We start from the raw sequence: 24788 nt of genomic DNA, 5'->3' as shown, positions 1-24788 counted from the left end.
AACCGCCTATAAAGCGCTCGAGGGGATGGACGACAGGCAGCACAATTTAATGTTCATTTATTATTTTCTTTGCAGAGGATATGAAGTTAGAATGTTTTTACTTTGCCTTTACTACCGGAACCATAGATGGACTCAACGAATAGTGGAAGCAGCAAGGTAACCACATATCGGACCGTTGGTTATGCTATAGAGGATACGAGAGAGGGAGGTAACGGAGACTTCGTTTGACAGGGTGCGAGAGAGGAGGTATCAGATGTTATTACGATATAAAGGAGGAAGGATCAGAAGCTATTATACTGTATATCCATTCAACATCATTCATTGGCCTTTGTAACGTTGCACATGGACGGCTTTCATGCTAATCAAAATTCAGCTCCTCCCTTTTGAGCAGGTGATCCAAACATATCTGGAATGGCAACAATTCACATTGGCCGATCGATCACAATATCGGGGTGCAATCTGTCTCCTCTCAATTGTGAACTTTCAAGAGATCATTCTGACACATCATGTAGACTACAGTCAAACGCTTAACCTGAATGTTCTGGTATTTAAACAGAACAGAGATTGATATCGTTTGACTTGTGCGTAACCGCGTTATAATGCCCTCCTCGACGTGCAAATATATGCTTAAATCTCATGCAATATTTAAGATGAAATGACTAACATAATTAAAATCAAATCCTATATCAAGACTATAGCAATCAAATGAGTGTCGTAAATGTAATGTTGGTTTCACTTACTTCCTATTAACTAACCCGAGTCAGATAAAATGTTTTTCTAATCTTGTTGAGGAAAAAAGATGCGCGAGTAATTAGTGAATTAGTGTAATCGAGAGAATGTATCTCATGGATACACAGAGAGACACAGAGAGACACAGAGACACACACACACACACACACACACACACACACACACACACACACACACACACACACACACACACACACACACACAAACTATAATATACTTAATTAACATGTATAGGGTATAGGCATATTCTATGCTGTAGAGCCTGATAAAATAGTGTAACAATTTCACATGACAGACCCAGGGCCTACATAAACGCCATGTGTTAAAAAGATTTTGTTCATCGACTATAAAAACAGCGTTCTGATTGCCAACACGTTTATAGGCTTACAACTGATACCTAGATAGTATATATATATAAGGTGTTAGGCATCGGCGTACATAACGTCTGTACAAACGGACATTCCCTCTGTGTTGGTGGCATATTAAATGACTGTTGTAAATTGGTCGCGGCCACAGATATTCTGTAACTAGGCCTACTGGCCTATAGTTTCTGTGAGTGCATGACATATATTATTATTTTTCTTTGACTTGGAAGTTTAAATAATATTTCATTATAACGTTGTTCACGTTGTTATTAAATATTCCACGTTTTGTCAGGGGCATAACACGTTTTGTCAGGGGCATAACATTTCGCAACTTTTGTCAGGGGCATAACACGTTTTGTCAGGGGCATAACACGTTTTGTCAGGGGCATAACACGTTTTGTCAGGGGCATAACACGTTTTGTCAGGGGCATAACACGTTTTGTCAGGGGCATAACACGTTTTGTCAGGGGCATAACACGTTTTGTCAGGGGCATAACACGTTTTGTCAGGGGCATAACACGTTTTGTCAGGGGCATAACACGTTTTGTCAGGGGCATAACACGTTTTGTCAGGGGCCATAACACGTTTTGTCAGGGGCATAACACGTTTTGTCAGGGGCATAACACGTTTTGTCAGGGGCATCAACACGTTTTGTCAGGGGCATAACACGTTTGTCAGGGCCATAACACGTTTGGTCAGGGGCATAACACGTTTTGTCAGGGGATAACACGTTTTGTCAGGGGCCAATAACACGTTTTGTCAGGGGCATAACACGTTTTGTCAGGGGCATAACACGTTTTGTAGTCAACAAAATTGCATATCAATAAAACATCCAAGACAACATATCAATCAAAATACCCAAAACATGCAGCAATGAATTACAGTCAAGACGTTCTACGTACGGTAGGTCTACCATACGGCTTCTACCATACGGTCTACCATACGGTCCTCCAGAGTAGTCTACCATACGGTCAGTGTTATAGGTTCTACCATACGGTCAGTAGTTATAGGTCTACCATACGGTCAGTAGTTATAGGTCTACCATACGGTCTACCTTACGGTCTACCATACGGTCTACCATACGGTCTACCATACGGTCTACCATACGGTCTACCATACGGTCTACCATACGGTCTACCATACGGTCAGTAGTTATAGGTCTACCATACGGTCAGTAGTTATAGGTCTACCATACGGTCAGTAGTCATAGGTCTACCATACTGTCCGTAGTTATAGGTCTACCATACGGTCAGTAGTTATAGGTCTACCATACGGTCAGTAGTTATAGGTCTACCATACGGTCAGTAGTTATAGGTCTACCATACGGTCAGTAGTTATAGGTCTACCATACGGTCTACCATACGGTCTACCATACGGTCAGTAGTTATAGGTCTACCATACGGTCTACCATACGGTCTACCATACGGTCAGTAGTTATAGGTCTACCATACCATACGGTCCAGTAGTTATAGGTCTAGCCATACGGTCAGTAGTTATAGGTCTACCATAACGGTCAGTAGTTATAGGTCTACCATACGGTCAGTAGTTATAGGTCTACCATACGGTCAGTAGTTATAGGCTACCATACGCGTCAGTAGTTATAGGTCTACCATACGGTCAGTAGTTATAGGTCTACCATACGGTCAGTAGTTTATAGGTCTACCATACGGTCGTAGTTATAGGGTCTACCATACGGTCTAGCCATACGGTCAGTACTTATAGGTCTACCATACGGTCTACCATACGGTCAGTAGTTATAGGTCTACCATACGGTCAGTAGTTATAGGTCTACCATACGGTCAGTAGTTATAGTCTACCATACGGTCCAGTAGTTATAGGTCTACCATACCGGTCAGTAGTTATAGGTCTACCATACGTCATAGTTATAGGTCTACCATACGGTCCAGTAGTATAGGTCTACCATACGGTCAGTACGTTATAGGTCTACCATACGGTCAGTAGTTATACGGTCTACCATACGGTCTACCATACGGTCAGTAGTTATAGGTCTACCATCACGGTCAGAGTTATAGGTCTACCATACGGTCAGTAGTTATAGGTCTACCATACGGTCAGTAGTTATAGGTCTACATACGGTCAGTAGTTATAGGTCTACCATACGGTCAGTAGTTATAGGTCTACCATACGGTCAGTAGTTATAGGTCTACCATACGGTCAGTAGTTATAGGTCTACCATACGGTCAGTAGTTATAGGTCTACCATACGGTCAGTAGTTATAGGTCTACCATACGGTCAGTAGTTATAGGTCTACCATACGGTCAGTAGTTATAGGTCTACCATACGGTCAGTAGTTATAGGTCTACCATACGGTCAGTAGTTATAGTCTACCATACGGTCAGTAGTTATAGGTCTACCATACGGTCAGTAGTTATAGGTCTACCATACGGTCAGTAGTTATAGGTCTACCATACGGTCCAGTAGTTATAGGTCTACCATACGGTCAGTAGTTATAGGTCTACCATACGGTCAGTAGTTAGTTATAGGTCTACCATACGGTCATTAGTTAATAGGTCTACCATACGGTCAGTAGTTGATAGGTCTACCATACGGTCAGTAGTCTAGGTTCTACCATACGCGTCAGTAGTTATAGGTCTACCATACGGTCAGTAGTTATAGGTCTACCATACGGTCAGTAGTTATAGGTCTACCATACGGTCAGTAGTTATAGGTCTACCATACGGTCAGTAGTTATAGGTCTACCATACGGTCAGTAGTTATAGTCTACCCTACGGTCAGTAGTTATAGGTCTACCATAACGGTTCAGGAAGTAGTTATAGTTCTACCATACGGTCAAGTAGTTATAGGTCTACCATACGGTCAGTAGTATAGGTCTACCATACGGTCAGTAGTTATAGGTCTACCATACGGTCAGTAGTTATAGGTCTACCATACGGTCAGTAGTTATAGGTCTACCATACGGTCAGTAGTTATAGGTCTACCATACGGTCAGTAGTTATAGGTCTACCATACGGTCAGTAGTTATAGGTCTACCATACGGTCAGTAGTTATAGGTCTACCATACGGTCAGTAGTTATAGGTCTACCATACGGTCAGTAGTTATAGGTCTACCATACGGTCAGTAGTTATAGGTCTACCATACGGTCAGTAGTTATAGGTCTACCATACGGTCAGTAGTTATAGGTCTACCATACGGTCAGTAGTTATAGGTCTACCATACGGTCTACCATACGGTCAGTAGTTATAGGTCTACCATACGGTCAGTAGTTATAGGTCTACCATACGGTCAGTAGTTATAGTTCTACCATACGGTCAGTAGTTATAGGTCTACCATACGGTCAGTAGTTATAGGTCTACCATACGGTCAGTAGTTATAGGTCTACCATACGGTCAGTAGTTATAGGTCTACCATACGGTCAGTAGTTATAGGTCTACCATACGGTCAGTAGTTATAGGTCTACCATACGGTCAGTAGTTATAGGTCTACCATACGGGCAGTAGTTATAGGTCTACCATACGGTCAGTAGTTATAGGTCTACCATACGGTCAGTAATTATAGGTCTACCATTACGGGTCGTAGTTATAGGCTACATACGGCTACCATACGGTCAGTATATTATAAGGTCTTAACCATACGGTCAGTAGTTATAGGTCTACCAACGGTCTACCATAACGGTCAGTAGGTTATAGGTCTACCAATACGGTCAGTAGTTATAGTCTACCATACGGTCAGTAGTTATAGGTCTACCCATACGTCAGTAGTTATAGGTCCTACCATACGGTCCAGTAGGTTCATAGGTCTACCATACGGGTCAGTAAGTATAGGTCTACCATACGGGTCAGTAGTTTATAGGTCCTCCATACGGTCTACCATACGGTCAGTAAGTTAATAGGTCTACCATACGGTCCAGTATTTATAGGTCTAACCATACGGTCAGTAGTTATAGGTCTACTACGGTCAGGTAAGTTATAGTTCTACATACCGGTCAGTAGTATAGGTCTACCATACGGGTCAGTAGTTAATAGGGGGGTTCTAACCATCACGGTCTACCATACGGTCGAGTTATAGGTTCTACCATACGGTCAGTAGTTATAGGTTCTACATACGGTCAGTAGTTATAGGTCTACCATACGGTCTACCATACGGTCAGTAGTATAGTTCTACCATACGGTCAGTAGTTATAGAGTCTACCATACGGTCAGTAGTTTAGGTCTACCATACGCGTCAGAGTTATAGGTCTACCATACGCGGTCAGTAGTTAACAGCGTCTACCATACGGTCAGTAGTTATGATCTATCCCATACGGTCTACCATACGGCAGTAGTTAATAGGTCTACCATACGGTCCAGTAGTTTATAGGTCTACCATACGGTCTACCATACTGGTCAGTAGTTATAGGTTCTACCATTACGGGTGAGGTAGTTATAGGTCTACCATACCGGTCAGTAGTTAATAGGTCTACCATACGGTCAGTAGTTATAGGTCTACCATACGCGTCAGTAGGTTATAGTCTACCATACGCGGTCCAGTAGTTATAGGTCTACCATACGGTCAGGTAGTTATAGGCTCTACCATACGTTCAGTAGTTTTAGGTCTACCATACGGTCAGTAGTTATAGGTCTACCATACGGTCAGTAGTTATAGGTCTACCATACGGTCAGTAGTTATAGGTCTACCATACGGTCAGTAGTTATAGGTCTACCATACGGTCAGTAGTTATAGGTCTACCATACGGTCAGTAGTTATAGGTCTACCATACGGTCAGTAGTTATAGGTCTACCATACGGTCAGTAGTTATAGGTCTACCATACGGTCAGTAGTTATAGGTCTACCATACGGTCAGTAGTTATAGGTCTACCATACGGTCAGTAGTTATAGGTCTACCATACGGTCAGTAGTTATAGGTCTACCATACGGTCAGTAGTTATAGGTCTACCATACGGTCAGTAGTTATAGGTCTACCATACGGTCAGTAGTTATAGGTCTACCATACGGTCAGTTATAGGTCTACCATACGGTCAGTATTAGGTCTACCATACGGTCAGTAGTTATAGGTTCTACCATACGGTCAGTAATTATAGGTCTACCATACGGTCAGTAGTTATAGGTCTACCATACGGTCAGTAGTTATAGGTCTACCATACGGTCAGTAGTTATAGGTCTACCATACGGTCAGTAGTTATAGGTCTACCATACGGTCAGTAGTTATAGGTCTACCATACGGTCAGTAGTTATAGGTCTACCATACGGTCAGTATTATAGTTCTACCATACGGTCAGTAGTTATAGGTCTACCATACGGTCAGTAGTTATAGGTCTACCATACGGTCAGTAGTTTATAGGTCTACCATACGGTCAGTAGTTATAGGTCTACCATACGGTCAGTAGTTATAGGTCTACCATACGGTCAGTAGTTATAGGTCTACCATACGGTCAGTAGTTATAGGTCTACCATACGGTCAGTAGTTATAGGTCTACCATACGGTCAGTAGTTATAGGTCTACCATACGGTCAGTAGTTATAGGTCTACCTTGCGGTCAGTAGTTATAGGTCTACCATACGGTCAGTAGTCATAGGTCTACCATACTGTCCGTAGTTATAGGTCTACCATACGGTCAGTAGTTATAGGTCTACCATACTGTCCGTAGTTATAGGTCTACCATACGGTCAGTAGTTATAGGTCTACCATACGGTCAGTAGTTATAGGTCTACCGTACGGTCAGTAGTTGTAGGTCTACCGTACGTAACTACCTTACGGTCACTAGTTTGACAGTCCATCACCAGTAGAAAGTCGGCCACCAACCAACCTAGTTGACGATGCTTTTCATTGGCTATGTTGACACTTGTATTAGTAGAATGAATATCCAAGAGAGTCAGAGGGCAACGAAATAGTGGTAGCATTTGCGAGTGCCATTCATATGACGTGAAAACAGCGCAACCCTATGGACATGTCACACAGTCAACAAAAAGCCTTTGCTTTTTTACAGGTCTTCACAAACAATCATTATTCAGAACTATTCTCTTACCTTCAACAATCAACTATAAAGTCATTCATTTACATCATTTCGCCTCGTTTGATTTCTGTGGAGTTAAAACTAACCGGTCTCTTGATTTCTATAGTTACCAATTTGAAGGACATTCCGTAGCCTATAACTAATGTCTAGATTACATTTCGTTAATTGTAGCGTTGTTACTGATACTTTTTCGATTCCAGAATGTCTCAATAGGACAAATATAAATTTTCACACAATTGCCAATAAGGTAATGGTGTAATTTATTAGACAAATAGTCTAAAGTAATCTAATAACCAAATGATAATTATTTTATTTCCCAATTAGTTAATTGGTGGCTTAAAACATTAGTCTAAACTATATTCACAACAGTAGGTTAGTGAATGGTAACCAAAACTATTCTTTATTTATAATTAGTCGCATCTTGACGCATGAGCCGAGAGCATTTATTTTCATTCCGATTTTTCATTGCCTATTTGTCAGGCCTATTTCGTTATTTCATTGTTAAGATATTATATATATATATTATATATAATATATATATATAATTTAACTTTGGAAAACCGCATCTTTCCAATTAATGTGAATTAACAATGACCGTTGGCACATAATTAGCCTGTTTGCGGTCTCTGTTCAGCTATTTATGACATTCCACTCATTGCCTCTCCTGTCATTTGTCTTGTGGCAAGGAGTGGAATGTTAACTCAAAAGACTGGTACCCAGACTAGCACATAATGTCAGAGGGCATATTTTTGTCTGTACTTACTGAACGACTTTACCGCAATCACTACAGTTGTATGTTAGCCTATTAGCAACAGCACCAATCGGAGGAATAAGAATAATGGGTGCATACTATGAAGAAGAAAAGGAAGATGAAACCTAACATAAAACAACAGAAATGGTTTTTCCAGACGAAGAAAATATTTTTCAAAGGCCATCAGGGAAATTGAAGTTGGAATTATATACTACACAATTACTTGGTGTCTGACTTCTGATACCTTGAATACATTGGCATCATTTTAATTGCATAGTCACAGAACGAAATTAAATGCAAAATCTATATTTTTGAAATGGGGGTATAGTCGACAAACATTCATATGAATAAATTATTACATTGTTTCAGGATTTGACAGATTCTGCTACAAAGGCATAAATGAAAAACCTGAAAAAGTGTAATCACCACATTCATCCCATTATATTTCATGCATTATCATGGTGATACGAGACAATTGCAATGATAAGATCACGTGTCATGGGGTTTCAGAGGCTCCTCATGAGACAAAGAGAAAAAGGTGAGGAACCTGAAGAGGTATTTTCTCCACAGGAATTTTGTTCCAACATATTACATTTCTGCAGGCACGACGTAAGCCTCAAGACACTGGGCAACACACACACAGGTTAGAAGGGAAAGTATGCTCGCTCTCTCTCTCTCTCTCTCTCTCTCTCTCTCTCTCTCTCTCTCTCACACACACACACACACACACACACACACACACACACACACACACACACACACACACACACACACACACACACACACACACACACACACACACACACACACACACACACACACACACACATTAAATAGTGATTAAATAGTGATTAAAAGACTCTCTAACATTTCAGTTGATTGATCTACCTGGTAAATAGTAAATCATGTAGCAATCAGATTATACAAGGAGTTAACCTGAGTAGTAGGATAAATGACTTGATGTGATGGCATGTGTGATGTGAATGTCTGGCATGACGCACCTTCTGGGAACCTTGAAGAGTCATAACATTACCACATAGGTCCTCTACTGTTGGGTCAAAGGGAGGGAGCTCATGTAGCCTCTTAGCTATTGCAAAACACATTGACAGCAGCACACGGGTCAGACAGACGCTAATTGGGCTAAAAGACCTTGCTTTGCCACTTGATCATACGGGTCTCGATGGTTAAGTCAACTTAGGCAGGAACTGAGGCCAGTTTTCTTTCTAACGCCACTAAAATAATGTAATCTACGGACTCCAAGACCAAAACTCACTACAGCTTCTCTTTCCCCTCGCCTATGTCTTCATTTAATTGATCACATGGTCATATTACTGTAACATTCCCTGACTGCCACTGGTAGCGTTACACATGACCACATCTCAGAATAACACATGACCACATCTCAGAATAATAGTGACACAGTTGATGGGGGTTATTTTGTGGCATAAAGGTGTGACTGACAGGCTGAGAGAAACTTTGGTCATCTAGTGGCTTTTATCATCTGTCTACAATATACTGTATATACCATCCTGTCTGTCTGTCTGTCTGCAATATACTGTATCTACCATCCTGTATGTCTGTCTGTCTGTCTACAATATACTCATTCTAATGGAATCCAGATAGAACAAAACCCTGTCCCTTTCTCTGTGATGTCATTCTAATGGAATCCAGATAGAACAAAACCCTGTCCCTTTCTCTGTGATGTCATTCTAATGGAATCCAGATAGAACAAAACCCTGTCCCTTTCTCTGTGATGTCATTCTAATGGAATCCAGATAGAACAAAACCCTGTCCCTTTCTCTGTGATGTCATTCTAATGGAATCCAGATAGAACAAAACCCTGTCCCTTTCTCTGTGATGTCATTCTAATGGAATCCAGATAGGGTTTTGTTCTGACCTCAAACATTTACATCAAAAGGTGCAAAGTTATGGACAAAGACACAAAATATCCACATCAAACTAAATATTTTTCTTGAACAAATGACATGGAAAACAATCCCTTTTTGTGCAGTATTAATTGACCATCCTTACAAACCACGTAATGTAATGTAAATGTACATGACTGTACTGTACATTCGCTGGTCATCTAGGTTAGTACCTGCAGACTTTCTACCACCATAACGAACAACAATGCACAATACAGTAGTTGAGTGCATTGAGACTTCAATTGGTTTGTGATCACAGTGTGTGATGATGTGCCTCCGTTGGTACAGGATGGGGCTTGCAATGCAAGGGTTGTGGGTTCAATTCCCATGGGGGACCAGTATGAACATGTATGCACTCCCTACTGTAAAGTTGCTCTGGATAAGAGAGTTTACTAAAATGTGAAAGGAATGAATAGACCATTTCAGTTGACACAGAAATAAGTTGTATTTCAAGAAACTGGAAAACATATTGTACATCAAGCAAGTATTTTTATGTTCCACAAGTATTATCAGATTAACGGTTTTGTACAGATAATTATCAGACTCAAGTTACAAATGCTGGTTAACACTCCAATACATTTAGTTGACATTTTTTTCACAAAAGTAGTGCACTGGGCATTACGAGTCCTGTATTATCAGACCGATAGCAGACCCCCCCCCCCCCAGCTATGGCAGCATGTTATGGAGGTAGATGGGTCCAGATTTCTGAGAGAGTTGGTTGTGGAGGAGCGCCCTCTTTCCAGACCGTGTGTGTGAACTTGTGGATGAAGGAAGTTGCCCAGTCTAATTATGGCTCAGCAGACACCTGTAAGGGACAACGTCACACTTAACCTCTCTTCCTGTTGGAACATCTCCCCTTTGTCCTGCCTGCCTTTCTCTCTCCCATTCATTCCATCCTCCTTCTCTCTGTGCAGAGCCAGGGCTCCTTAACAGCCAGAGAGCCTGTGTGTGTGTGTGTGTGTGTGTATATGTTAGCCCTCTCTGCCTGCCCAGCTTCACACTAAGTGCCTCTGACAGCTAACCACACAGTTATTAACCCTGATCCAGGAGAGTGTGTGTATGTGTGCACACGCTTGCATGTCTATGTGAATGTGTGCGCACAAGTTTGCGTGTGTGTGTTTGTGTGTGTGTGTGTGTGGTGATGTAGGGCCACCTCAAAGACGGCCTCCACCAGAACTCAAGGCAAACAATCTTTCTCTCCTTACCTGTAATTGTAAATATTGACATTTTCACATTTGAAACTGAACTAATTGCATGAAAATGTAGTGCAATAGCATGAAACTGACTGAATAAACTCCAACAAGGCACTCCTCTGGGTCTGTTTCACAATCCCCCGTCTGTGAACTTAGAAAGACAATAGCAATGTCAGCCACAGTCCCAGGGGTTAAGTAAGTTTGTTAGCGAAGTGTGCTGGCTTGCCACCTCATCGCCATGGAGACCAAATCAAATCAAATCAAATTTTGACTGATGTGGACCCTGTCAACCAACAGAAACCATGGAGACCAGAATGGAAAAATAACCTAACTTCATTTTCAACTGATACATTTTGTAAACACATGATAGGAGGCTTTATACTATGGAGATGCTGCACCCTTGTGGCAGCTTCTGGAGGTGCCGGGTGACAGACAGATGTCGCTGACAGACTGTGGCAAGACAGTTTAGTTAAGTTTGAGTGCTGCGCTGTGGTTATTTAAAGTAGAGAATTGGTTCCGACATTGAACAGTGAGGCTACCCATATACACACCAGCCTGTGTCAGTCTCACCAGATCAGAGACAGGAAGTCAATTAGTCTAGAACCAGAATTCACCAGACTGATAGAGGTGTCCATGCAGTAGTTACAGTATCAACTCTCTGGTGCTTCTCAACTCTCTGCCCAATATAAAGAATTATACCATGGCATTGTTGAATACTTGTTTCTGATTGGCTTGAAGGGCATTCTAGAGTGTGCATTATTCCCTATAAGGTACGGTGTATTTGCGTGGTATAATTCAATGGCTATAGTTCATTCTTACATGTTCTATGTTTGAGGTGCTTTTGAAAGCAAAAGTCAAATTGAAAGCATTATTGGCATTGTTGAATTCGTTTTTTATAATGGCAAGCTACGACTAACGGTTTGGTTAGCTAAACTAGTCTGTTTGTTTGGTTACCACGGCAACTATTGTAGCTATCTAGTAAACTTGCTATCTACTTTAGTGGATACTGAACACATCTCTACCAGAAAATGTGATAAATTATATTCAAGGCATGAAAGGGATAATCAACTCCATGCATTCTCCGGAAAGGAATGAAGGCATTACGGTGTGTTCCATGACGCGCTAGCTGAGAGGAACTGACCTTCCACAGCGTTCTATTATTTTCCAGAATACATAACTGCTCGTTGATTATCCCACCTTACTTATATTATTGTATTATTTTACTGTATTATATTACTTTATTGTATTATTGTGTTATATTGTATTCTTGTATTATTGTATTGTATTTTTGTATTGTTGTCTTGTAGTATTGTATTGTAGTATTTTATTGTAATGTGTTGTCTTGTATTATTGTCTTGTAGTGTATTGTAGTATTGTATTGCATTATTGTAATGTGTTGTATTATTGTATTGTGTTGTATTGTTGTACTATTGCATTGTATTTTTGTATTGTATTTTTGAATTGTATTGTATTTTTGTACTGTATTATTGTATTATTGTCTTGTATTATTGTATTGTATTATCGTATTATATTGTCTTATTGTATTGTATTATATAATATATTGTATTGTCGTATTGTATTGTAGTATTATATGATCGTATTTTATATTATTGTGTTATATTGTCTTATTGTATTGTATTATTGTATTGCAGTATTATATTATTGTATTGTATTATTGTCTTATTGTATTGTAGTATTGTATTGTATTATATTGTATTGTCTTATTGTATTGTAGTATTGTATTATATTGCTTCCTATTTTGCAACAAATTCACTCATGCTGCCAAACATACCCTCGTAAAACTGACCATCCTACCGATCCTCGACTTTGGCGATGTCATGTACAAAATAGCCTCCAATACCCTACTCAATAAATTGGATGCAGTCTATCACAGTGCCATCCGTTTTGTCACCAGAGCCCCATATACTACCCACCACTGCGACCTGTACGCTCTCGTTGGCTGGCCCTCGCTTCATACTCGTCGCCAAACCCACTGGCTCCAGGTCATCTACAAGACCCTGCTAGGTAAAGTCCCCCCTTATCTCAGCTCGCTGGTCACCATAGCATCTCCCACCTGTAGCACCTGCTCCAGCAGGTATATCTCTCTGGTCACCCCCAAAACCAATTCTCCCTTTGGCTGCCTCTCCTTCCAGTTCTCTGCTGCCAATGACTGGAATGAAAAATCTCTGAAACTGGAAACACTTATCTCCCTCACTAGCTTTAAGCACCAACTGTCAGAGCAGCTCACAGATTACGGCACCTGTACATCTATAATTTAGCCCAAACAACTACCTCTCCCTCTACTGTTTGTATTTATTTATTTTGCTCCTTTGCACCCCATTATTTCTATTTCTACTTTGCACATTCTTCCACTGCAAATCTACCATTCCATTGTTTTACTTGCTATATTGTATTTACTTTGCCACCATGGCCTTTTTTTGCCTTTACCTACCTTATCTCACCTCATTTGCTCACTTCGTATATAGACTTATTTTTCTACTGTATTATTGACTGTATGTTTGTTTTACTCCATGTGTAACTCTGTGTTGTTGTATGTGTCGAATTGCTTTGCTTTATCTTGGCCAGGTTGCAATTTTAAATGAGAATTGTTCTCAACTTGCCTACCTGGTTAAATAAAGGTGAAATATATATATATTTTTTAAATTGAATTGTCTTATTGTATTCGTAGGTTTGTATTATTGTATTGTTGTATTGTATTGAAATGACTTATTGTATTGTAGTATTGTAATATTGTATTATATTGTCTTATTGTATTCAAAGTTTTGTATTGTAGTATTGTCTTATTGTATTGTAGTATTGTCTTATTGTATTGTAGTATTGTATTATTGTATTGTAGTATTGTATTGATATGTCTTATTGTATTGTAGTATTGTATCGTAGTATTGTATTGTATTGTAGTGTTGTATTGTAGTGTTGTACTGTAGTGTAGTATTGTAGTGTAGTGTTGTATTGTAGTGTTGTATTGTCGTGTTGTATTGTAGTGTTGTACTGTAGTGTTGTACTGTAGTGTAGTGTTGTATTGTAGTGTTGTATTGTAGTGTTGTAGTGTAGTATTGTATTGTAGTGTTGTATTGTAGTGTTGTATTGTAGTGTTGTATTGTCGTGTTGTATTGCAGTTTTTTATTGCATCCATTTCACACACAAATAAACAGGCCCATAGAGGCCATGTGAACCCTCCCCTCATTGGGCGGGTGCCACGGCTCTGTCACAACCCAGCAGTAGCCTAATGCTGTAATGATTGGTCGTTGACTTGAATGACAGCTGCTTTCCAGCTTGATTATTGGATGAAACGGTGCAGCTATTGATTATGTTGGTATTTTGATACAGAGAACAGAGGGAGTTGACTCAGCAGTTCTGTTCTCTCAATGTCCTGGAACGCAATAATCCAACTCATCTGGGATCTCACATTTTGGCAGAGGTCTTGGCTGTGGCACTGATATTGTTATTAATGTGTGTGTCGGTATGTGTGTGGCACAGGGGGTTACCGAGGGGAGGACGGCTCATAATAATGACCGGAATGCAGTCAATGGAAAGGCATCAAACACATGGAAACCATGGAAACCATGTGTTTGATGTATTTGATACCATTCCACTGATTCAGCTCCAGTCATTACCACGAGCCCATCCTCCACAATTATGGTGCTACCAACCTCCTGTGGTGCATGTTTATTAAAAACCAGCTGTGTGAAAAGTGATTTGGTGTGTGTGTCTGTCGGTTAGTTAGTGTCTTGATGTTTATAATATTGGCATGTGTGTGTGTATCTGTTTGTGTGTTTACCTCAGTGGGGTGGGGAGTTAGGGGGGGGCTGTCCCCCCCCCCCCCTGCGTTTTCAGTCAGTTCAGCCCTTTATGTCGTATAATCCCCACTTGTCTTGTCTGGAAATGACATGAACAGCATTCAAATCACTGACTCAATTTTTGGTTCTCATTTTCATGACAAAGCATTTGTAGCGGTTTGATAAAACAAAGGACCGACACAGCGGGTATAAAAGGGAGCGGGGTACGGGATCCAGCGCCACCTCACACAGGGAGACCTGGGCAGTACTATAACAAAGGACCGGCACAGCGGGTATAAAAGGGAGCGGGGTACGGGATCCAGCGCCACCTCACACAGGGAGACCTGGGCAGTACTATAACAAAGGACCGACACAGCGGGTATAAAAGGGAGCGGGGTACGGGATCCAGCGCCACCTCACACAGGGAGACCTGGGCAGTACTAAAACAAAGGACCGACACAGCGGGTATAAAAGGGAGCGGGGTACGGGATCCAGCGCCACCTCACACAGGGAGACCTGGGCAGTACTAAAACAAAGGACCGACACAGTGGGTATAAAAGGGAGCGGGGTACGGGATCCAGCGCCACCTCACACAGGGAGACCTGGGCAGTACTAAAACAAAGGACCGACACAGTGGGTATAAAAGGGAGCGGGGTACGGGATCCAGCGCCACCTCACACAGGGAGACCTGGGCAGTACTAAAACAAAGGACCGACACAGTGGGTATAAAAGGGAGCGGGGTACGGGATCCAGCGCCACCTCACACAGGGAGACCTGGGCAGTACTAAAACAAAGGACCGACACAGTGGGTATAAAAGGGAGCGGGGTACGGGATCCAGCGCCACCTCACACAGGGAGACCTGGGCAGTACTATAACAAAGGACCGGCACAGCGGGTATAAAAGGGAGCGGGGTACGGGATCCAGCGCCACCTCACACAGGGAGACCTGGGCAGTACTAAAACAAAGGACCGGCACAGCGGGTATAAAAGGGAGCGGGGTACGGGATCCAGCGCCACCTCACACATGGAGACCTGGGCAGTACTAAAACAAAGGACCGACACAGTGGGTATAAAAGGGAGCGGGGTACGGGATCCAGCGCCACCTCACACAGGGAGACCTGGGCAGTACTATAACAAAGGACCGGCACAGCGGGTATAAAAGGGAGCGGGGTACGGGATCCAGCGCCACCTCACACAGGGAGACCTGGGCAGTACTAAAACAAAGGACCGGCACAGCGGGTATAAAAGGGAGCGGGGTACGGGATCCAGCGCCACCTCACACATGGAGACCTGGGCAGTACTAAAACAAAGGACCGACACAGTGGGTATAAAAGGGAGCGGGGTACGGGATCCAGCGCCACCTCACACAGGGAGACCTGGGCAGTACTAAAACAAAGGACCGACACAGTGGGTATAAAAGGGAGCGGGGTACGGGATCCAGCGCCACCTCACACAGGGAGACCTGGGCAGTACTAAAACAAAGGACCGGCACAGTGGGTATAAAAGGGAGCGGGGTACGGGATCCAGCGCCACCTCACACAGGGAGACCTGGGCAGTACTAAAACAAAGGACCGGCACAGCGGGTATAAAAGGGAGCGGGGTACGGGATCCAGCGCCACCTCACACATGGAGACCTGGGCAGTACTAAAACAAAGGACCGACACAGTGGGTATAAAAGGGAGCGGGGTACGGGATCCAGCGCCACCTCACACAGGGAGACCTGGGCAGTACTATAACAAAGGACCGGCACAGCGGGTATAAAGGGAGCGGGGTACGGGATCCAGCGCCACCTCACACAGGGAGACCTGGGCAGTACTAAAACAAAGGACCGGCACAGCGGGTATAAAAGGGAGCGGGGTACGGGATCCAGCGCCACCTCACACATGGAGACCTGGGCAGTACTAAAACAAAGGACCGACACAGTGGGTATAAAAGGGAGCGGGGTACGGGATCCAGCGCCACCTCACACAGGGAGACCTGGGCAGTACTAAAACAAAGGACCGACACAGTGGGTATAAAAGGGAGCGGGGTACGGGATCCAGCGCCACCTCACACAGGGAGACCTGGGCAGTACTAAAACAAAGGACCGGCACAGTGGGTATAAAAGGGAGCGGGGTACGGGATCCAGCGCCACCTCACACAGGGAGACCTGGGCAGTACTAAAACAAAGGACCGGCACAGCGGGTATAAAAGGGAGCGGGGTACGGGATCCAGCGCCACCTCACACAGGGAGACCTGGGCAGTACTAAAACAAAGGACCGGCACAGCGGGTATAAAAGGGAGCGGGGTACGGGATCCAGCGCCACCTCACACAGGGAGACCTGGGCAGTACTAAAACAATGTCAAAGATGGGAAGGGTGACTATGGAACGACCGGAGGACTGGATAACAGCTTTAACTGAAGGAGCACAGTGGCGACACACACACACACACACCGGTATTTGGAGGGGAACGCAAAAAAGAAACATTGTCTAAAACATACTTAATACCTGCAAGGGGATTCTATGATTTGATGGCTTCAAATGGTGACATTTAAACTGAAGGACTGGTGCAGTATTCTATGTTTTGATGTTGTCAGATAGCGTCGGGAGCGGTTGGTGTAGTAGTCTATGTTTTGATGTTGTCAGATAGTGTGGGGAGCGGTTGGTGCAGTAGTCTATGTTTTGATGTTGTCAGATAGTGTGGGGAGCGGTTGGTGCATTTTGTCTGTTATAACCAAGTCAAGGATCATATCACCTCCACCTTACCCCAACACCCTAGATCCACTACAATACCACCCCAACAGATCCACGGATGATGCAATCGCCATCGCACTGCACTATCCCATCTGGACAAGAGTAATACCTATGTAAGAATGCTGCTCATCAACTACAGCTCAGCATTCAACACCATAGTGCCCTCCAAGCGCATCACAAAGCACAGGGCCTTGGGTCTGAACGCCGCTCTGTGCAACTGGGTCCTGGACCTCCCGACGGGCCAACCCCAGGTGGTGATGGTAGGCAACAACACCTCCACTACGCTGATCCTCAACACTGGTGTCCCATAGGGGTGAATGCTCAGCCCCCTCCTGTACTCCTTGTTCACCCATGACTGCGTGACCACGCACGTCTCCAACTCAGTCACCAAGTTTGCACACAACAGTGGCAGACCTGATTACAAACAATGACGAGACAGCCTACAGGGAGGAGGTGAGGGCCCTGGCTGAGTGGTGCCAGGAAAATAACCTCTCCCTCAACGTCAACAAAATGAAGGAGCTGATCATGGACGTCAGGAAACAGCAGAGGGAGCACCCCCGTATACACATCGACGGGCCACAGTTGAGTTTTTCTGCATACTGACAACTGACAACTGAAATAGTCCATCCACACAGACAGTGTGGTGAAGAAGGAGCAGGAGGCTGAAGAAATTTGGCTTGTCACCTAAGACCCTCACAAACTTTTACAGATGTACAATTGAGAGCATCCTGTCGGGCTGTATCACAGCCTGGTACGGTAACTGCACTGCCCACAACCGAAAGGCTCTTCAGAGGGTGGTGCGGTCAGCCCAACGCATCACCGGGGCCACAATGCCTGCCCTTCAGGACATCTACAGCACCCAGTGTTACAGGAAGGCCAAGAAGATCATCAGCCACCCGAGCCACAGCCTATTCACCCAGCTACCATCCAGAAAGAGGAGACGGTACAGGTGCATCAAATCTGTGGACAGAGAGACTGATTAACAGCTTCTATCTCCAAGCCATCAGATTGTTAAACAGTCACCACTAGTCGGCCTCCGCTCAGTACCCTGCCCTGAACTTAGTCACTGTTACTAGCCGGCTACCACCCGGTACTCAACCCTGTACCTTAGAGACTGCTGCCCTATGTACATAGACATGGAACACTGGTCACTTTAATAATGGAACACTGGTCACTTTAATAATGGAACACTGGTCACTTTAATAATGGAACACTGGTCACTTTAATAATGGAACACTGGTCACTTTAATAATGGAACACTGGTCACTTTAATAATGGAACACTGGTCACTTTAATAATGGAACACTGGTCACTTTAATAATGGAACACTGGTCACTTTAATAATGGAACACTGGTCACTTTAATAATGGAACATTGGTCACTTTAATAATGGAACACTGGTCCCTTTAATAATGTAACACTAGTCACTTTAATAATGGAACACTGGTCACTTTAATAATGGAACACTGGTCACTTTAATAATGGAACACTGGTCACTTTAATAATGGAACACTGGTCCCTTTAATAATGTTTACATACTGTTTTACCCACTTTATATGTATATACTGTATTCTAGTCAACTACCGCTGTGCACACATTTTCTATTCATATACTGTCCATACCATCTATCTACACCATAATATACATACTGTATATATTGACAATATATTCCGGACTCTGATATTGCTCGTTCTAATATTTTTACATTTGTATTATTATTATTATTATTATTATTATTATTATTATTATTATTATTATTATTATTATGGGGATTAGCGTGTTTTGTTTTGTTTTGTTAGGAATTACTGCACTGCTGGAGTCAGGAACATAAGCATTTTGCTGCACCTGCGATAACAACTGCAAAATATGTCCACGTGACCAATAAAATGTGACGTGATCAGTAGTAAACACTACTAGTACCGTCAGGATAACATAGTCTTTTAATGGTTCCAAATGGACATTAGATTTAGCTCAAGGAGACAACAATAGAGGTCAATCTGTTATCAGAATACAGTCTATTGTATTCTGTCTCTCCAGATCGTGTTCTATGAGGACAGGAACTACCAGGGCCGACGCTATGAGTGTGACAGCGACTGCACAGACTTCCATTCCTACCTGAGCCGCTGCAACTCCATCAGGGTGGAGAGTGGTGTCTGGGTGGTCTATGAGAGGCCCAACTACACCGGCTACCAGTATGTACTGACCAGGGGAGAGTACCCCGACTACCAGTATGTACTGACCAGGGGAGAGTACCCTGACTACCAGTATGACTGACCAGGGGAGAGTATCCCGACTGCCAGTATGTACTGACCAGGGGAGAGTACCCCGACTACCAGTATGTACTGACCAAGGGAGAGTACCCCGACTACCAGTATGTACTGACCAGGGGAGAGTACCTTGACTACCAGTATGTACTGACCAGGGGAGAGTACCCCGACTACCAGTATGTACTGACCAGGGGAGAGTACCCCGACTACCAGTATGTACTGACCAGGGGAGAGTACCCCGACTACCAGTATGTACTGACCAGGGGAGAGTACCCTGACTACCAGTATGACTGACCAGGGGAGAGTATCCCGACTGCCAGTATGTACTGACCAGGGGAGAGTACCCCGACTACCAGTATGTACTGACCAAGGGAGAGTACCCCGACTACCAGTATGTACTGACCAGGGGAGAGTACCTTGACTACCAGTATGTACTGACCAGGGGAGAGTACCCCGACTACCAGTATGTACTGACCAGGGGAGAGTACCCCGACTACCAGTATGTACTGACCAGGGGAGAGTACCCCGACTACCAGTATGTACTGACCAGGGGAGAGTACCCCGACTACCAGTATGTACTGACCAGGGGAGAGTACCCCGACTACCAGTATGTACTGACCAGGGGAGAGTACCCCGACTACCAGTATGTACTGACCAGGGGAGAGTACCCCGACTACCAGTACGTACTGACCAGGGGAGAGTACCCCGACTACCAGTATGTACTGACCAGGGGAGAGTACCCCGACTACCAGTATGTACTGACCAGGGGTGAGTACCCCGACTACCAGTATGTACTGACCAGGGGAGAATACCCCGACTAACAGGATGTACTGACCAGGGGAGAGTACCCCAACTACCAGTATGTACTGACCAGGGGAGAGTAACCCGACTACCAGTATGTACTGACCAGGGGAGAGTACCCCGACTACCAGTATGTACTGACCAGGGGAGAGTACCCCGACTACCAGTATGTACTGACCAGGGGAGAGTACCCCGACTACCAGTATGTACTGACCAGGGGAGAGTACCCCGACTACCAGTATGTACTGACCAGGGGAGAGTACCCCGACTACCAGCGCTGGATGGGCCTCAACGACCACGTCTGCTCCTGCAAGATGGTTCACTTTATAAGTGGATGAGCCATTATGGTGTAGTGTAGAAGAGAGAAATGTATTTTCTGTGCCCCCTGGTCTAAAGTAGTGCACTATGCCCTATGGGTCCTGGTCTAAAGTAGTGCACTATGTCCTATGGGTCCTGGTCTAAAGTAGTGCACTATGCCCTATGGGTCCTGGTCTAAAGTAGTGCACTATGTCCTATGGGTCCTGGTCTAAAGTAGTGCACTATGCCCTTCTGGGTCCTGGTCTAATGTAGTGCACTATGCCCTATGGGTCCTGGTCTAAAGTAGTGCACTATGGGTCCTGGTTTAAAGTAGTGCCCTATGGGTTCTGGTCTAAAGTAGTGCACTATGCCCTATGGGTCCTGGTCTAAAGTAGTGCACTATGCCCTATGGGTTCTGGTCTAAAGTAGTGCACTATGTCCTATGGGTCCTGGTCTAAAGTAGTGCACTATGACCTATGGGTCCTGGTCTAAAGTAGTGCACTATGCCCTATGGGTCCTGGTCTAAAGTAGTGCACTATGGGTCCTGGTTTAAAGTAGTGCCCTATGGGTTCTGGTCTAAAGTAGTGCACTATGTCCTATGGGTCCTGGTCTAAAGTAGTGCACTATGTCCTATGGGTCCTGGTCTAAAGTAGTGCACTATGTCCTATGGGTCCTGGTCTAAAGTAGTGCACTATGTCCTATGGGTCCTGGTCTAAAGTAGTGCACTATGCCCTATGGGTTCTGGTCTAAAGTAGTGCACTATGCCCTATGGGTTCTGGTCTAAAGTAGTGCACTATGCCCTATGGGTTCTGGCCTAAAGTAGTGCACTATGTCCTTTGGGTCCTGGTCTAAAGTAGTGCACTATGTCCTATGGGTCCTGGTCTAAAGTAGTGCACTATGTCCTATGGGTCCTGGTCTAAAGTAGTGCACTATGTCCTATGGGTCCTGGTCTAAAGTAGTGCACTATGTCCTATGGGTCCTGGTCTAAAGTAGTGCACTATGTCCTATGGGTCCTGGTCTAAAGTAGTGCACTAGGGGTCCTGGTCTAAAGTAGTGCACTATGGGTCCTGGTCTAAAGTAGTGCACTATGTCCTATGGGTCCTGGTCTAAAGTAGTGCACTATGTCCTATGGGTCCTGGTCTAAAGTAGTGCACTATGTCCTATGGGTCCTGGTCTAAAGTAGTGCACTATGTCCTATGGGTCCTGGTCTAAAGTAGTGCACTAAACAGTGAATACAGTTCCATTCGCACCTGAGTCAGTGTTCATCAAACTTCTAGATCTGTTTTTTGACTTTAGGGGGAATTGTAGATATTATTATTTAGATATTGTTATGTAGATATTGTTATGTAGATATTGTTATGTAGATATTGTTATGTAGATATTGTTATGTAGATATTATTATTTAGATATTGTTATGTAGATATTGTTATGTAGATATTGTTATGTAGATATTGTTATATAGATATTGTTATATAGATATTGTTATGTAGATATTGTTATGTAGATATTGTTATGTAGATATTGTTATGTAGATATTGTTATATAGATATTGTTATGTAGATATTGTTATGTAGATATTGTTATGTAGATATTGTTATATAGATATTGTTATATAGATATTGTTATGTAGATATTGTTATGTAGATATTGTTATATAGATATTGTTATGTAGATATTGTTATGTAGATATTGTTATATAGATATTGTTATGTAGATATTGTTATGTAGATATTGTTATATAGATATTGTTATGTAGATATTGTTATATAGATATTGTTATGTAGATATTGTTATATAGATATTGTTATGTAGATATTGTTATGTAGATATTGTTATGTAGATATATAGATATTGTTATATAGATATTGTTATGTAGATATGTTATGTAGATATTGTTATATAGATATTGTTATGTAGATATTGTTATGTAGATATTGTTATATAGATATTGTTATGTAGATATTGTTATGTAGATATTGTTATATAGATATTGTTATGTAGATATTGTTATATAGATATTGTTATGTAGATATTGTTATATAGATATTGTTATGTAGATATTGTTATGTAGATATTGTTATGTAGATATTGTTATATAGATATTGTTATATAGATATTGTTATGTAGATATTGTCCCATCTGTGTTATCTGTGTCTATGGTGTCATTTTAGGTCAATGGTATTGACCATGTAGACATTACATTGATAGAGTTACATAAATACTGTGTATCTGTTCTAGAAATACACACATATACAGTATGTACAGTTGTTTTTGTCTTAATCAGAGATAATTACAGGGAGTTATGAAATATCAATGTAATGTAGCAGGAACATAGACTAGACTTACCCAGCATGCAGCTGGTGTAACATTCTGTATTAACGTAGCAGTAACATAGACTAGACTTACCCAGCATGCAGCCTGTGTATTGATGTAGCAGGAACATAGACTAGACTTACCCAGCATGCAGCTGGTGTAACATTCTGTATTAATGTAGCAGTAACATAGACTAGACTTACCCAGCATGCAGCTGGTGTAACATTCTGTATTTAAATCCTGTTGATCATCTTGAATTGTAGAGATCTGAGAATGAGATCCAGAATATGTCTGACGTCTTTCTATATGTCTCTGCTTCCTTCCGTTTGACCTATCCTGCCCTCCCCTCTGATGCCCCCACCTTACCCCCCTCCTCCAGGCTAGCGGTGTCCCCTACAAGCTGCAGCTGTACGGGAAGGGAGACTTGGCAGGCCAGGCGTTCGAGGCCACCGAGGACTGCCCCTCCGTGCTGGAGAAGTTCTACTGGCGCGAGGTTCACTCCTGCAAGGTGCTGGGAGGCTGGTGGGTCTTCTACGAGCACCCCGACTACAAGGACCCTCAGTATCTCCTGGAGAAGGGCGAGTACCGCAAGCCCACGGACTGGGGCGCGGTGTGTCCCAACGTCCAGTCCTTCAGACGCCTCACTGAGTAACCAGGGTCTAGAGTTGTCCCCCTCTCGCCCAACCAATCCGATCCCTCCTGCCCAATGCTCGATCAAGTCATCTACTACCGTTCTTAACACCAACCAGTGGGCACCCAAGAGATGGACCTGACACTGAGCCACGGCCACCAGCTAAAATAAAACCCTGACTGGCAAGCAGCAGGCGAGTTGTGTTTTTATTGTGTGTTTGGTGTAAGTCTGATAATGTCTAATACAGCCCACAACCAATGGACAAGATCCTCTCTGCAGTCATTCTGCGTCAAACCAACTCTAGAGCCTAAACTGTAAAACAAGACTTTTATATTTCTGATGTGTTTCATTTGATCATAGCCAGTGATAGATATGGTATAACAATAACTTGTCAGTTCATAACATTTCATATTAGGAATAAATAAATTTGGTAATAATAACTTGTTATCTTAGTATTAAATAAACAGTAACCCAGGGCAGCCATGTGCCTCATGCAGTGATATGAGGGGTGTCATGCCAGCCATGCCATGATGCCAGTCTCGTCATGCCAGTCCTGTGTTGGTGAATCCTTTCTCTCAGACAGTGGGCCTCTCCTCGTCGATGAAGCTGAGCTGAACAGGGCTCGTCGGGGTCATCTCTGCCCCTAAAGAAGTCGAGTGAGGATGGGGTAGGGGGATGGTTGTTAGACCCCCGGAAGGTGTCTGAAAGTGGCGATCCGGGTGTCTCCTCTCCCCCTCTATCTCTGTATCTTCCAACAGCAGTAAGTTGGTGTTGGAAGGAGTTTTGGGAGGTGGAGGGGCGGAGCTACTGAGAGTCTCACTGGTGGGCGGAGTCAGGGCAGCCATAAGGGAGGAGAGGATGGACTGGGAAGAGCCTTGGAGGAGAAGGGGCTGGAGGAGGGGCTTGAGCAGCCGTGTCATTTCCTGGAGGTCCTGGCTGACCTGTGACACCTGCAGGGATAGGCTAGTCAT

At 43.3% G+C, this 24788-nt stretch overlaps 2 protein-coding genes across 2 annotated transcripts in view; one reads left to right on the top strand and one right to left on the bottom strand.

The window, feature by feature from the left end:
- The first annotated feature begins 22 nt into the window (after nucleotides 1-22).
- On the top strand, nucleotides 23-24006 carry LOC116359820 (gamma-crystallin S-like). Its single transcript, XM_031813606.1, has 2 exons — nucleotides 23-156; nucleotides 23566-24006. The coding sequence occupies exons 1-2, from the start codon at nucleotides 127-129 to the stop codon at nucleotides 23836-23838; spliced, it is 303 nt and encodes a 100-aa protein (XP_031669466.1). The 5' UTR covers nucleotides 23-126; the 3' UTR covers nucleotides 23839-24006.
- LOC116359770 (potassium voltage-gated channel subfamily H member 4) overlaps nucleotides 24005-24788 on the bottom strand; it is a 47299-nt gene continuing 46515 nt past the window's right edge. Inside the window, exon 11 of the mRNA XM_031813321.1 lies at nucleotides 24005-24788. The gene's annotated coding sequence lies outside the window, so the exon portion shown is untranslated.

Source organism: Oncorhynchus kisutch, unplaced genomic scaffold (assembly GCF_002021735.2).
Source record: "Oncorhynchus kisutch isolate 150728-3 unplaced genomic scaffold, Okis_V2 Okis05a-Okis16b_hom, whole genome shotgun sequence".
In the NCBI taxonomy this organism is placed as follows: Eukaryota; Metazoa; Chordata; class Actinopteri; order Salmoniformes; family Salmonidae; genus Oncorhynchus; species Oncorhynchus kisutch.
This window is presented reverse-complemented; position numbering and strand designations above follow the sequence as displayed.